Genomic DNA, 16,181 nt, shown 5'->3' on the forward strand with positions numbered 1-16,181 from the left:
CTTCCACGATGCATCACTAAGCTATTGCGCAGCGAACGGTGGCTTTGAATGTACAAAAATATTATAACTGCGTATGTGAGTTACTAAGAAAGTATGATTGCCTTTCTTTAATCTGATTATTCTAAGAATTATCGGAATTATATCTCCAGCCGATGCTAACCGAACGGTAATTACCAGAGGGAAATTCGGTGGTGTGCAGAGATGGATTTATGGTCTTGCCGTCGGTGGGGCAACAGAGTTTGGCCGCCCTTCTCTCATTCTATCCTGATTTTACTGACCACTTATTGACCACTGGGGAATTCGCCCACTTGGCCCCCCACCCCAGTAAATACGCCTTTCTTTTGTTACTCTCGTGCTTGTATACTTTTTTACTCTTTCACGTGCTTACATACTCATTCACTCATTCCCGTGCTCTCATACTCTTTAGTTCATTCACGCGCTTTCCCGCTGTTCTGGTCACATACATGCCTGCTCACTCTCTCTCAGTCACTCTTCTAGTCATTCCTATGCTCACACACTCTATAGGTCACTCTCATGCTCATACACTCGATAGGTCACTACCATACTCATACATTCACAAGGTCACTCCCGTGCTTGCACACTCACAGGGTCACTGCCATGCTCAGAAAATCTCAAGGTCACTCCCATGTTCACACACTTCCTAGGTGTGGTCTTTTGGTCATTCACACACTTGCAGACACTCTAAGTCAATAAGTGAAATCAAAGCCCTTTGGCATTTCACAGGTTTGTATACTATATAATAAATAAGTGAAATAGAACATCAGGAGACTCTGAGGGACACGTGCGGCCGTATAAATCGGAGGGGGGGGGATGCCATGAGATAATTTGGGATAGATAATTATAGGGGTGATTATAAGGCAGTGATTCCCAATCGATATGTCTTGGTACTTTTGGGTGCAGTGGGAGAGTATGTATGATAAATTTTAACCTCAGTCTCAAGGGTATCTCCAGATGTAAAAAAGTTGTAAATCCTTGACCTAACGTCTTAAAAAATCGATTTAGTTTAACACACGAATGATCTTTCATTTGGCAGATGGAGACTCAACATAAAAATTGAAGATTTCGTTTTACGATGGAAATTCGATAATCGGTGAATTTTTGAAAACTCCAGAGTTGATGTAAGCAAAGGAGAAGGCATAAAACAGCTGCATACAACAGCTTAGTACATAATACAACGTGGGAAGAGGGAGGTACATGGTATCCACACCAACTGCAGTTCATATTCCCTTCACTTTCCAAGCCGTTCTGTTGAATTATGGATGGTATTAAATCACGGACAATGTGACATTCGTGATCACCTGAACTTAGAGGACCGCTCTGCCTCTTAGCCATGGACCAATGGAGACATTCCTTCCGCGACAAAGTAATATACAGTACTAATAGCAGGGTAAGAAACAGTACACCCCCAGTGAAGGCAGTTACTATTAAAAAAATAGAGAGAATGAGAGAGATTTTTTTTTCTTCACCCCATCGGGTTCTTTTGGACTGGTAAACTCTAACCCCAATAGCTGTAAATTTTACCACAAAAATCAAAGCTCTTCTACCCGACACACATTAGTCCTTTTTTTTAACGGCTTCATTCTCAGAGGATGGATGAAGAACATGTCAGACCTGAATCGTTTCGGTTTAGAATTTCGCCCAGAAAGAAAATTCGTAGTTCTTTCAAGCATTTTATGTTGGTTTAGAACAGTTCTCAATCCATGGCCAGCGGGCCAAATGTGGCCCACCGCGATCAATTTTAGAAAATAGATACTTTACATAGAAAAACGATTAAATTCCAGAAAAAAAAAATCATTAAAAAGCTCGATTTTAAAAGAAATAATTTAGGAATTATTAAAATAATAATAATTTTCTTAATTGATGGAAATTCATAATTACTGAAAGAAATAATTGATTAAAAAAAGAATTAATTTATTAATTAATGAAAGGAAGTTATATTTGAAGCTGAATAAAAATTCAAATTTAACGAAAGAGATAAATTCATAGAAAACAAAAAGGTTCACACACACACGCACACACAATAAATTTGGGGAACCTTGTTTGATAACCGAGAGTACCATGGTATATATAAGTTGGTGGCCCACGGGCTTCGTGGAAAGGTTTATTTGGCCCGTCATGCCTACAAAGTTGAAGACCCCTTGGCTTAAAAGCTAGTAAAATGTAACATTTCAACATCTAATGGCCTGGTTATTGTTAAATGGTCAATCATTTAGTTTTTCCCGATCTTCTTTTGCTCCCCCCCCCCCCGCCGGAGCATTTTTTTCGTGCCCCTTCCTCCACTATCTTATCTAGCAACCCCCACCCAGAACTGTAAGAAGAGAATTACGGCCCTCGAGCAAAGTGATTTTTCTGAGGTTCCCCCAGAAGCATATTTACAGAAGGGAGCGGGGACTTTGCGAGCTATAGCCCAGGGTGGCAAGTTCAGAGGGACGGCAAATTTTGAGAATGATTGGTGAAGAAAATTAATAGAATGGGAGATTGGCAGCAAAATTTGTATAGCCTACAAGCGGTAAAACCATAAATCCACCTCTGAGGGCCCCCAGCTCGTTAGATAACTTACCTGACCATTTACGTACTTATTCTCGACAATTGCAACAAGATCCACGAGCCCCTTCACCACTTGAGGCCCCTGGACATGCCCGGGTGGATCAATGCGTTAAGACGACACTGCTCCCCACACTCATCGAAGATACCGAGGCGCTTTCTACTAATGAATTGAAATTAGTCAAAACTGAATTTATAATTTATAAGTAATAAACAAAAATTTTACAAATCAGGTTGCTCTGTGAACTCCTGCTCCAAGCATAGATCCCGGAGGAGGTGATAACAATTGCCTTCCCAAAAGCCTCATTTATAGGACAAAAATTGGTCTGTCCGTGAAATACGGAACGATCCAACGAACCTACACAATCAATCATCGCCACCCCCCCCCCCACCCCGGATCCGTGTCTACCCTGTGCTTGAACTTGGAAAACCAGACAACCACATTAGTATTTCTTAACGTCTGCCCTGAGCTAGAGTTCAGTGAGCTCTCCATTCTTGTACAGGGCCTATGCAGGGCCGTCTCAGCATCATGGGTCCCGTGGGGGTGATGTTCTGGGCTCCATACTTAGCTGAGAAAATAACCGGCACACTTACGCGCGAAAATCACAGTAGCAGCAGATCTCTACATATAGGTCTCCTATGCAGGGCCTCTACTAGGAGCGGGGCAGGTAGGTCTGGCACTTAAGCTCTGGACTAGAGAGGGCGCCGAATTCACCCTGCGCACACACACAATATTGCTCCTTCTACATTACACAGGACGCCAAAATGTATTCTTTTCCCGGCTGACAAAGTGGTATCTCGTTCCGGCCTTGTCCTATGTATATCAGGCCTCCCCTCGGTCTCGCTCGGATAGGCCCAAGGATGGGCCTCGCTGGGTGGGCCCAGGTTTAATGGACTTGATAATAATTGATTCTGAAAGTAGTCACACTTTTGCCCACTATATTTCACTTAAAAGCTTTATTTATTTGCATCTTCAATTTTGTACGATCTCTGCCTGCAGTGATTCATTTAGTGAGCAAAAAATGATCAGGACGTGCAAGTAGAGAACCATATGAAATGCTTTTAATTGAAAAGTGGAAAAGGGTTAACCGATGTCCATTCGTGGATAAACTAGAAACAAACAATATTGTTGTTCTTGTTCTCTCCAGGAACCATCAGTCATTTATCAATTCTTCAAGACGTTGAGCAACAAGCTGGAGGAGGCAGATAATGAATATGAGGCGCGAAGTGTGCATGTGTGCAACTTACAGATTAAGTTCCGAAGGTGCTCCTGCTAGCTTGAACGTCCTCGTCCAGCCCTATGTTACGAGATAAACAACGTTGTCGCCTACGAACGTAGGATACCTTCTACTGAACTGATAAGAGAACTAGCGGGGGGAGAAAATCAGGAACTCGACCCTGTGGTCTGATAAACCCAAAAGAGAGACAGACGTGTATATAAACAAATCAGGCGCACATGGAACAACAACAAGAAAAGAAATCAGAGCATGCAAACAAGGAGATAGCGTGACTGCTTCATGCCAATGACAGAAAAATGGGATTTGCGACCTTGAAATGTTTTCAGGGCCTTGAGTCGATGACAACTTGTCTTCTTTTCCTCAAAAACGTGTAATGTCTTCGGAACGATATAAGATTCCTCGGATACTGCAACATAATTTTCAATAGACATCATTTTAGACATGAACTGCAATTTTGAATACTGACCAGTCCAGGCTTCATGGTATCAAATGCCACGGAACCTTTAAAAATCCCGTATCACGGAGAAATTTCAAAGAAGAAATTTCAACAAGAAAAGTTTCTAGTTACTGATATTCGCAAAGTTGTTCTGTGTTTTGAATTTTAACAAGGTAGTGTCGTTTAAAAAAAATCCAGACCACTTTGAGAAATACCCTAGAGCAGCGGTTCTCAACCTTTTTTGATTCGCGGAACCCTTTCTTTTACATAATTTCTATGGCGGAGCCATAGACTTATTTTTTATTTATTCATCAAAGTTGCCGATTTATTTTATATATTAAAAATATTTATAATTATTTTTTTCTAATTTACTAGGTTTTTTTTCCTCGAGTGGCAGTGGAGCCCCTTAAGAGTTCACACGGAGCACCGTTTGAGAACCGCTGCCCTAGAGAATAAGGAGGCATGTGAGTGACCAAAAGAATGACCTGATGTTGTTGTGATTTTATTTTTTGCACCATAGATTCACTGCAAACAATCATGGCTATTTAAAGCATTTACACATACATGTTTGGCATTCGATTAAATTCACCAGAGTCACCCTCATGGGTGTTTGACAGATGCTGCCACACAGGGCCCCACGCTTGAAGGAGCCCCGCATACGTGGTAATATATGAAAAAAAAGGGTTTTTTTTTTACAGAAATAGAACAAGATAGCCATGTTTCAACTATAGAAAGATAATGATTATTTCAAATAATACTACAAATAAGCGAGAATCATTCGCAACTCGAGAGAGCCCCACAGATCATTATCCCTACTGACTCCGCGTCTGGTAATGGCGGCCCTTCAATTGGCCTAATCCTCTGGGTCTAATAACATTTAATTTTGGACTTGAAATCAATTTAATAACGCAGCTATTATAAAATATAATTAAAACAATAGACGGATTAAGTGCAACCAATTTTTCAGATATTTTTGGACCCTTGATACCTTTCTTTTTAGTTATTATTTCTTCCTTCAAAAAATTATAAATGCCTTTTTCAGTGCCTATTTTATTCATTTTTAATGCCTTTTTCAGTGCCTATTTTAGGCATTTTTAATGCTTTTTTGCTTGCCTATTTCGAGCATTTTAGTGCCTAAACTTCCGGGCTCTACTTATAACCATTAAGTTTTCCGCGAGAAACTCTACGTTGGAAACCTCAGTTTTAATGTAGTGCATGTGTGTTTGTAACAGAAGCGTATTTACAAGAGCGCTAAGCGAGCTATAATCCAAGGCGGCAAGTTTGGAGGGACAAATTTGAAAAATGAGTGGTCAAAGTAATTTGTAAAATGGGAAAAGGGTGGTGAAATTCGAAAACCCATGAATCTTCTCTGCCTAGCGAGCGATGAAATAGGTCGGTCAGTAACCAAACGAGTGGCCTTCAGAGCTTGCAAGAATATGAGTGACCTAGAGATTTTGCAAGCCCGTGAGTAACCAGACCAGTGTCCAAGCATGTGAATGACCAAAACAGTTGCCAAACATGTGAGTGACCAAAAAAGATGGATCAATAAATCCGCCTAAAGAGTTTACAAGCATGTTAGTGACCAGAACAGTGTGCAAGCATGTGGGTGACCACGGGATCAGGTGGGTGAGTGATCAAAAAAGTGACTAAGATAGTTTGTTAGCATGTAAGTGAACCAAAACGTGACCTTGAAAGTGAGAGACCAAAAATCTAGAGAGTGTTCAAACAAGGCTCGATCCAGTCCATTCGTTTCTTTAATACATACTTCATCTTCGACTTTAATATTGATATTATTAGACTAGGTCTCGGGGGGGGGGGCGCGTGTGCCAAAAAATAAATGGCATCTAAGTTCTTTTTTATAAGGAAGGAGAAGCGCACAACGAGCCTGTTGTGCGACTGTTGCCTTATTACGCTGATGATCATATGGTGGTGGTTGTGGTGGTGGTGGTGGTTGTCATGGTGGCAGGAGAATTCCAAGTATTTGAATATGAATGTGAATGAAAGAAAGAGAGAGAAATTCAGACGCCTCATCCATTATAAATCTGAATGAAGGTGAGACGGAATCACAAAATGGCTTCACCTTTTGCTAGTCACGGAGAATAGATGGATGGATGTTTCGTTTACAATGATGATGGATTTCCGGCTAAATATGGATCTGCTCATTAAAAAGACGAGTTGGTCTCTTATGATATCGTGTTTTTTTTACGTTACAAATAAGGCTCCAGATGTTTCTCTGGGTGATGGAAACGGTGAAATACTCAGTACAGGGCCCTGCATTCTGAATCAAAGCCCCTAGGCCAGGATTTTTAATGGAACTTTTCTAGTGAATTTATAACGTAAAAGATGCTAATTTTGACCTATACAATGAGGGAGCGTTGAGCGTGTGCAAGCGTGTGAATGACCAGAACACTCTGCAATCACGAGTGGCCAAAACAGTGTTTAAGCATGAATGATCAAAACAGTCACATGAGGGATCAAAACAGTCACATGAGTGACCAAAAGTGTGTGCAAGCGAGTGACCAAAACTGAGTGAAGTGTAGAGTATGTGAGCATGGGAGTGACTAAAAGAGTGGCCCAGAGAGCGAAGGACTAGGTCAGTGAGTGACCAAAAGAATTACTTACAGAGATAGGCATATTTACGGGGGTCTACGACTAAGCAGGCTATAGCCCAGGGTGGCAAATTTGAGGAGTGAGTGGGTCAAGAGAATTAGACTAGAGTGGGAGAAGGCGGCAAAATTTGTGTACCCCACAGGTGGCAAAATCATAAATCCACCTGTGGTAATGAGTGAGTAAATTCAGCAAGCTAGTGAGCAAGGAAGGGATGAGTAGCAAGTGAGTCGGTGAGTGAGTAATTGATCAAGCATAGGAATGAGTGAATGAGCAAGTCAAGTGAGCATATGAAAAAGTGAACGAGTATGCGAGTGAGTAGATGAGCAAGTAAATAGTCACTTATTCAGTCGCTCGATCGCTCACTCACTTAAACTCAGTCGGTAACTCACATTCTCATTCGGTCACCCATTCAATCATTCATTAGCTGAATCACTGGGTCACTCACTCATCGGTGCCGAGCTGTTATCGACGAATTTTCCGTCGATGAATTTTTTGTCGGTGAATTTCACTTTCTGTGAATGCAGGGCTGTGAATTGTTGGAAGTTGGAGTGAACAGTAAGGCTTCCCCCCATGTTGGAACCAAGACTCACTACTTAATAATACATGTGGGCTACTGTACTTGAATATCCGATTTCATTAAAGTTTATTCGGAATCGCAGTCTGATTATGACCGCCCTGTTGCAGAAGCTTTAGTGTGATACTTTTTTCCGATTGTGCGTGAGCTGATGAATGCTCTCCCGCTCCTTCCCAAAACAAATAATAATACTAATAATAAATAAGAAAGAGAACAAAAACTATCGTTTTCTGTTATTTATGCTGCACGAATAATCGTATTGTACCTCGAAGGGATAAGAAAAACACCCTCTTTCTGATGGGAAAAGGTGAAGGTGACTCCGCCCCCTTGCAGTTGATTGACAGGACGGGGTGGGGGAAGAAAACATGTTACCAGGCAAAACTAGTTGGGCTCGGGATTGCCGAAATGAGAGGGTTTTAAGAGACTCGATCTCTCTCTCTCGAGAATGCCGTTGTAAGGGTTAAACGCCATTGACGAGATATCCGCCTTCTTAAGAAGGATTATCTTATTTCAGCATTGACAAGACTAGATATTTTGTAAAGTTAATTTCTAGAAGGAACATTTTTCCCTCTACATACCCTTTACTTTGCATTTGGTGAAAATCGGAAGAAAGCCTAGTTCATTAAAAAATATGTGGAATTTTATAGTGCGAAGGGGGGGGGGGTTAAGGGATTTCTGCTGTGCCTCTTAAAGGGTTAATAACAGTTTGGCTCACTCTGTTTCTTCGTCAGTGCAGCCCCGATGCTTATAAAAGCAAAAATTCCATCTCATCTCTGGCGTTTTTGTGTCTTCTCTGTGATTATTATCATTGGATGTGGAGCCATTTCTTTCCTCTCTGGGTCAGTGGCAGCTGCTGCCTACACAGTGTAACTTGATCTTATGAATGAAAACTGCTGCGCATGACCAGAACAAACCGCGGGAAAATGGCCTTGAATTGTGGTGGCTGCTGCTGCTTTTGGAAATAAAAAGAAATGATCATCTTCTTTTTCATATGTGGCAAGAAAAAAAAAACACAGAATATATAATAAAATGGTTCACTATTTTTTTTTCTCCTCTATTTTGCGTTTTCAGTGTCAAATGGAAGTCAAATCTTATTTTTTTGTGAAAAAGCTGAAAAACGAGGCCTCGTCTGTCATCCCGTAATGTTTTTTGTTCGATGTAAAATGGTCGTAAAAATATTGATTGATGTTTCTATTCGTATCAAGATCACGTTACCATACGGCAATGTTGGCAGCTCTAATTGTAGATTGATGGTATAGTTATATAATGAAAAAAAAGCGAGGAACTTTTTGGACAATTCCATATCAATATTCCTTCTCGATACAGCAAAGCGTACATGGTCAACCCATGACCCGCGGGCCAAATGTGACCCCCGGGAGTCATCTGATGTGGCGGGCGACAAATAACCAAATCACTGAAGTGGTCCACGGAAGATTATCAAATCACTCAAGTTTCCGTTTCCGGATTACTTGAGGGGTTCATGGCACATTTGAAGATTATTTAAGCTGCTAACGGCACATACCCAGATCACTTAAGCGACCGACCCCAAGCACGTTTCCAAATCATTCGCGTGACCCGTGGCATACCTCCATTTCACTCAAGTGACTCGGTTCATTTGCAGATTACTCGAGTGGCCCGCGGCACGCTTCCAGATCACGTAAGCAGCCCATGACACATTTACAGTTCACTTAAGTGGCTTCGCGGCATTTTTATAGCATCCCAAAGTCACTCGGAGCATTTTCAGATCATTTAAATTACTCGAAGAACATTTCTAGATCACTTAAAATTGTCCGTGGTGCATTTTCAGAAAATTCAAGCGGCCCGCGGCAGGCTTTTAGATTACCTGAGTGACCAGTGACACATTTTCACATCAATGAAGTGGCCCACACTCTCTAAAAGGTTGAGCACCCTTGCAGTAAAGTCTCAAAATAAGACTGCTGAATAGTGTTAAAATACGGTAATATATACCTCCCCCCCCCCCCCACCGCCACTATCCATAACAACCCATAATTACGGCTTCCTAAATTGCAGCACAGTAGGTAATAATTAAAATATCGCGATATCGCGGAATCTTTACTGCTTTTGACAGTTGGGAAAAATAATCGAGCCCGGGAGATAATTACGTGCGACATGACTCGAAGAAAAATCTTTGAACCTGGGGAGCTCATCGAGCCTGAACTGAACTGAAGTCGCAGCTGGAATATGCAATTGCCGCAAATGCATACGGTGCAACGGTCACACAGGTGAGTTCTTAATATCCAGAGGTCCTCCTCCTTCGAGTCACTCGTGTGTGTTCGATGCGTGAGGTACGCACGGGGCTTCGCGTGCATCGCTCATGAGCACACACACACACACACACACACCATCGTAACCTACTAGTCATGAATGAAAAAAAAAAGTAGACTAGAAGTAAATGATAGAGAGAGAGCGAGAGAGTAATAACACATTAATAAAAGGTCCATTGGTTAAAGCTTGAAGGTGAACGGAAGTCGTGTTATGGTTACGATGTTATCAAAGATAACACTGAGGGGATGAATGAAGTCGGGGGTTGAAACTATATGGTCTCTTTTTTTAAAATGCCAGGGACAGCGTTCAATGAATGAATGAATGCCCTGCGGTGACCGAAGACTGCCTGGTGCTCGTCGCTCTATCCAACAGGATCTGCACTTGACCACCAAACCACAAAGTAAAATCCGACCGATGTCGTAGGGCTTTGCTGATGTGTGACTTCAGATGAAATAAATATCACTGGTACCACAACTGAATTTTATTTTATTTTTATTTTTTTTGAGAAAAAAAATTGGGGAATGAAAGTTCGCTCCGTGATGGTCACTCAGGCTTTTAAATGATGGTCGATCACCACCGGTCACGGAATGGCGTTCGCCAGAAGAGAGAGACGCAATTATCGAAATTAAATGCTCGAACGTGTACGTCTGCGCTTCCATAAACCCCTTGCTTACATGCCACGATGGTCTAGTTGGCACGAATGGATTTCATGGATATTTACTGTTAATTCTGAACTTACAGTGGGAACTAATGTGATCTTTTCTTCAATAATTGCTTGGCATTAGAAATACTAACTTTCTAAGGAAACAGGAATTTATGGATATTATGCCGAGGTGAAGCATAATCATAGGTAGAGGTAGACGTGAAAGTCTGGGGAGGGGGGGGGGGCACGATGATGATGATGATTATGATGTAAATTCACATATACGCATATACTTTAGATTGGTGGGCTCCACCTTTAACGCTGGGGGGGGGGGACATTGAACCCCCATGCCCCCCGTATCTCCGTCCATGAGCATAATATCCAGAGTTTTCTTTCCGAGTTCACCTCAGCATAATATCCAGAAAATATGTTTCATTGCTATCTTTGGGCGGGGAAAAAAAAAGCCGTCTCATCTCCCTATACCAGTGTTTCCCAAAGTGGGCAATATCACCCCCTGGTGGGCTATAGAATGGTCTGCGGGTGATAGAAGCTACACATTTAACATAGGATCCTATGGGTTCACTTGAGTGGACGGGGCGATGAAACAAAAATTTTGGGAAACTATGCCCTATACAAACTCAGCAGCTCTTCGTTCGAAACTCCCCCCCCCCCCCCCATTCCGCAACAGCAAAACCTCAAAAGACTGCCCCGTTAAAAGCTAAATTCTAGTTTCATGTAGGGGGTGGGACAGGCATGAATGATTTTTGTTTAATTTTTCTGAATCAACTCTAAACTATAGGTCAGAGGTTACGACCAAGGTTGACGTTTTCAAGACGTTTCAAGTATGCGAAGTATAATCATATGCAAATCAAATACTGAGCATGAGAAATTTCTTGTTTTATTATAATCAAGGTTACCACATTTGCTCGGGAAAAATACGGGAAATTGATAAATACTGTACATCGCCAATTCTCACTAAAAATGTTGCCAGCTGCTTTTTGGCCGAACAAATCACCACTATTCCTTATAAATACTTCTAGGCGAAAAATGCAGTGCTACAGCGAGTCTGAGGGAAGTGATTTTTCCGGGGCACCCCTACCTGGCTAGAAATACCTGCTATTCAATTTACATACTATTGAAAATTTGGCCAGATCTCATTTTCACGAGGCCCTTTCTGCACTTGAGATCGGGCCGTGTCCGGATGGGCCCCATGCATTAAGACACCACTGAACACGGCATATATGTGAGAATTATATTTATAGACATGGTTACTATAAATAATTTATAAATTGTACAAATTATCTTCACCCCGCCCCCTAATTTTAGCAATTGTTATGTATTGAAGTAATTTCGTGGAAATAAGAGCTTTTTGGAGAAAAAAAGCCAAGGCGAGCGAAATTTCGGAATTTCCCGTATGCGTATGATATTATCACCCTAATTATGATGAGAGGTCGTTGCGTTTTCATTGACATTATAAGCAAGGGTTTTAACATTATTCTCTATGGGGAACTAGGCGGAATCGCCAATTGTTGGCTTTATAACACACTTCAACTGTATTTTTGCCGATCTTTATTATGCGAGTATTAGAGCCGGTTGCAATGATTGCAACGAGTCGAATGCACTGTTTGTTTCAAGTTACCACCACCATTGCGCTATTTGAAGCTCAATTACTGTAGTTCAATTTTTCGCAACTGCGACAGAAGAAGTTAGCAACGTAATGAAAGTATGAATGGAGGTAAAAATAAAATAATAATAAAAAGAAGTAACATGGTGGAAGGAAATGGAGTAGATGAAGTGGCTTCGAGCCAGATTCGGGATCCGATTCATTCATTTTCATTCATGGAAGGAGCACCAACTGCGAGCGTGGGCGGCTTTTTGCGGGTCACAGTCGACAAGACTTCTTTTTTTATATGCTTTTATATGTATCACACACAGACATATATATACATTTTAACCTCGCAAACGATACCAGAGGATGGTTGTGTTCTTGGGTTCCATAAAGAGGCGGGGGTAACGTAGCATAATATCAACGGTAGCGACTTTTTTACTCTACTGCGTGTGGTCGCATTTAAGATGGCTGACGTGCGAAAATATGATACACGAACAGAGAGAGAAAAAGAGAGAGGCTCTTTCTCTCTTATTTATTATTATTTTCTTTCTTTCAACCGCCTCGAATCCCTGGGCCCCAAAATCTGAAAATTTGAGTAAAGCTCTAACTAAGAGCGGCTGCCTTTCATCTGAAAGAGCTGCTTTCTCATTTATATAGATATCTTTTTCTATGAATATTACGTTCTTAGTTGAGTCACGTAGCAGAAATGAGAAATGCTTAATAGCAGATTATAATATTCTTAACGGATTCATTTCTTTATTTCTGTTAACGTGCAAAAGATATTCGAACGCAAGTGTAAGTTTAGAAAATTGATTTGTTTAAATTAGTTTTCCAAACTTATTTGTTTTATCGCCCCCCCCCCTTTAAGCGAATTCATAGGATCATATGTTATGTCTATGGTATTCTACCCCCCCCCCCTCCCCCGTTCTAGTTTGTCACAGCGGTTGCGTGCTTTGCACGACCGTGCCCTGAGCGACCAAGGGAAAACGCGCTCTGTGCGACCTAGATAAATATCATAATATCATCATGCTCTGAGCGACAGAAGATCTGTTTCTGAGAAAAATATTTCTCCATTCTGCCACGAGATCAGCCGGATAGATGTGCTACGGGACATCTTCACAATAACATCGCATTGTAAATATCAAACATGACAGTAATCTCCAAGGGTATGCCACGAGGCACTTTAAGGTGATAAGTGATATCGGGAATTTTTGCGATGGAGTCTTCAATTATATTTTTATATTCAAAATAAAATTAAATTTAGAGCTGAACAGTTAAGTTCTACTTTTGATACCCGGGGGGGGGGGGGAGAGAGTGGAGAAATAATTTGAGGTAAGATAAAATCTTATAATATATAATCTTTAATAATTTGAGGTAAAATCTCGATGATTTATGTGCAGAAATTCTAAGAGAAGAGATCTTTCTAGGAAAAATTTGTCCGAAAGTAAAGATTGGAGAAGAATTTGTGTTCGTTCAACGCACGGCTAAATTTCTTGTTGTCAGCACAGAGCATTTTCTTTTAATTTCATTATTTATTTATCATAATTAGTACAGACATAAAATGCAAGGAACAGAAAAAATCCATCAAGGGATTCCATGGGATCCATATTGGTGGACACGTAAATTTTATGGGAATACAATTATCGTCGGTTATTAAATCAAGTATACAATACAGTGTATAAAACATCGGTAAAAATGAAATAAACAAAGAAAAAAAAAGGGGGAAGAAAACAGAATGACGTACACAAAAAAGAGGTTGATAAGTCATGGTTTTCACAGATATTGTCATTTATTGGTGGGTCTGGTGTATACAACGAAATCAATGTACGATCAATACGTTGAACGATGAATAAAAATAATTCATTTATCATGCCCATGAATTCATAAAAATTTGCTGAGATATCGGTGATTAAAATTCTTAATTTATGTGACTTTTCGAAGTCTGGAAATATTTTAAGACTTACTGAGGCAAAAATCAAGAATTTCCATCACCGACATCTGAGCAGATATCTATTCCATTGTTCAGAAGTGAATTTCCTTTCGGTATAATAGAGAGACAGAGAGGTGCAAACTTTTTTCATCAACTGGCATTTTTGTGAATTAATTGATGACATTATTTTTGTGACTTTTAAAACGTATAAATTTTATACTTTTTATGTTTCCCCCAATTATTTTTATTACGGATGAGCAGTTGAATTTCCTTCCTTTTGAGATTTTTCATATTTTAGTCCTCAATTTTAGAGTTTTTATTCGTGTCGAACACTCTTCGTGAAACATCCTTTTTACTCGTAGGTAAAATATATAGGTGTTTATATCATAGTGCATTGTTTTGTATGAAGAAATCTATTCGTATTCTGTTGAGGTAATATCTCCTCTTCGCTTCAGAGATACGCAAACACCTTCATTGCACCTTCATTTTTAATGGTTTTAATGGTTTTTTTTCCAATTTAAGACTTGATGTATGCGTCAGGATACCTAACTCTAATACCGGTCCTAGTAAAGATATCGCACCAAAAATTTATTTATTTATTTTCCTTTCAAAGGAAATTTTGATGTACAATAAACACAAATCAATAAAAAAAATTCAGCGCTCAGTTTTGGCTCAGATTATATAATATACATATTAACAAGCGAATTTTAATTTTTCCTTGATTGAAATTAGTTAATCTGTTCATTTTATAACCACAAAATAATTAAACAGCACGAAATTTCTCAATTTTTTCTATTTTTCAGTCTGGACTGTTGATTCAATTGTCTCGTGGAATTTACATCAAGTTGTGGGGAGAAAAATAAAATAGAAATGTATATTCTTCTCTCAATATATACATTTATTCCTTCTGCTTTCGAACATTTTCCCCCTAAAGCACCATTTTCTGCCAAAATTCTAATATTAATTAAAAATTTCATTAGTAATATCCTTATCATTCATTATGAACGAGAAATTTAAAAAAAAAGCCTCATAGTTATCTTCTTAGCCTGTACTAATCGAATCACTGACGATTAGTAGGAATATTTATCCTCACCAGGCGTGAGAATAAATCATAAATGTCATGGTGAAGGACAAACAACAACAACAACAGACTGGTGTGCTTGTATACGTTATATTGTCGCCAACGAACCATTTATAGCTTTTATGCATGTGTTTGATTCGGTTTTATTAGCTTCCAGCTCCAACCTTTTTTGATTTGATGCATGTCTGGTATTTAGAGCCCATTAACCGCGAGATTCTCATCAACTCGTAAATTGTGTCATCACCATCTCTTTGGAGCGAAACAGTTGTGAAATGAAAACAATGTCTCACTTCATAACTAATCTAACTTATAACGTGCAGTTTATTGACTAGAAGAATTTCACGAGTCCGCTAATTATCTAATTGGAGTATGGATGGGACTACATTATAAAAGTTTGATAAAAGTATTTTTATAAAACTTGAAAAATGCCAACAATAAGATGCATTCTATAAAATGCAACCGGTGATCTTATTGGTGGCATTTTTCAAGTTTTATAAAAGGAATTTTATCAAACTTTTATAGTGTAATCCCGGCCTAAGTAATATTTGAATTTTAAGCATAATATTGTACTTTACCGATGGAGCTTTCCTCCGAAAGGTCACTCAGGGATGGAACTTTCTGTACAGAAGCGAAGGGTCGACTCGCATCTTGAGGCACGCAATCATCAGGTAACTCTTTTTTGATGGATTCCAAGGGAATCATGATGTGTGTTTGTTGCTGCTGCTGCTGCTGAGTACGATTCTCGTCACCATTCGATGTACCTAAACTGAAATCCATCTCGAACTTTATCTAGTGTAAAAGGTAAAATAAAATAAAAAATAACTAAATTATATTAGCAATGTACACGCACAGAACGAGTAATTGCATAAACACGTGCAGAGATGAATATTTCTCATTTAATAGAGCAGTGTTTCCTAACATTTTTTGCCTGTAGTGCCTTATGCACTGTATATTTTTCTTGTAGCTCTCCTCCTGTCTTATCCCCCCAAATCTAATCCAGGAGTGACAAGCTTTCTACTTATTGAATTGAAATTAGTGAAAACTAAATTTATAATAAACAAAAATTTTATGAATATGAAATTGATCTCTGGACTCTCCTCTTGCAAGGCATAGATCCAGAGGTGGGTGATCATGAAATCACTGAATTATGCGGGGAAAATTTGTCTTTCTTTCCCGTAAAATACAGGACTGTCCAATCTGCACAATAAG

At 39.7% G+C, this 16,181-nt stretch overlaps 1 protein-coding gene across 2 annotated transcripts in view; it reads right to left on the reverse strand.

Annotated features, from left to right (window-relative positions):
• The window catches only part of LOC149075318 (protein C-ets-1-like), a 189,401-nt gene that overhangs the window by 108,667 nt on the left and 64,553 nt on the right, over nucleotides 1-16,181 (reverse strand). For both annotated transcript variants that reach the window (XM_089242672.1, XM_089242673.1), the window contains exon 3: nucleotides 15,548-15,761. In XM_089242672.1, coding sequence (XP_089098798.1) covers nucleotides 15,548-15,761 — 214 coding nt within the window. The remainder of the gene's footprint in view (nucleotides 1-15,547; nucleotides 15,762-16,181) is intronic.

The sequence above is a fragment of the Pholcus phalangioides genome, unplaced genomic scaffold (genome assembly GCF_987345545.1).
Source record: "Pholcus phalangioides strain wild (caught in Gottingen) unplaced genomic scaffold, Ppha-v1.0 ptg000015l_1, whole genome shotgun sequence".
NCBI classification, from domain to species: Eukaryota; Metazoa; Arthropoda; class Arachnida; order Araneae; family Pholcidae; genus Pholcus; species Pholcus phalangioides.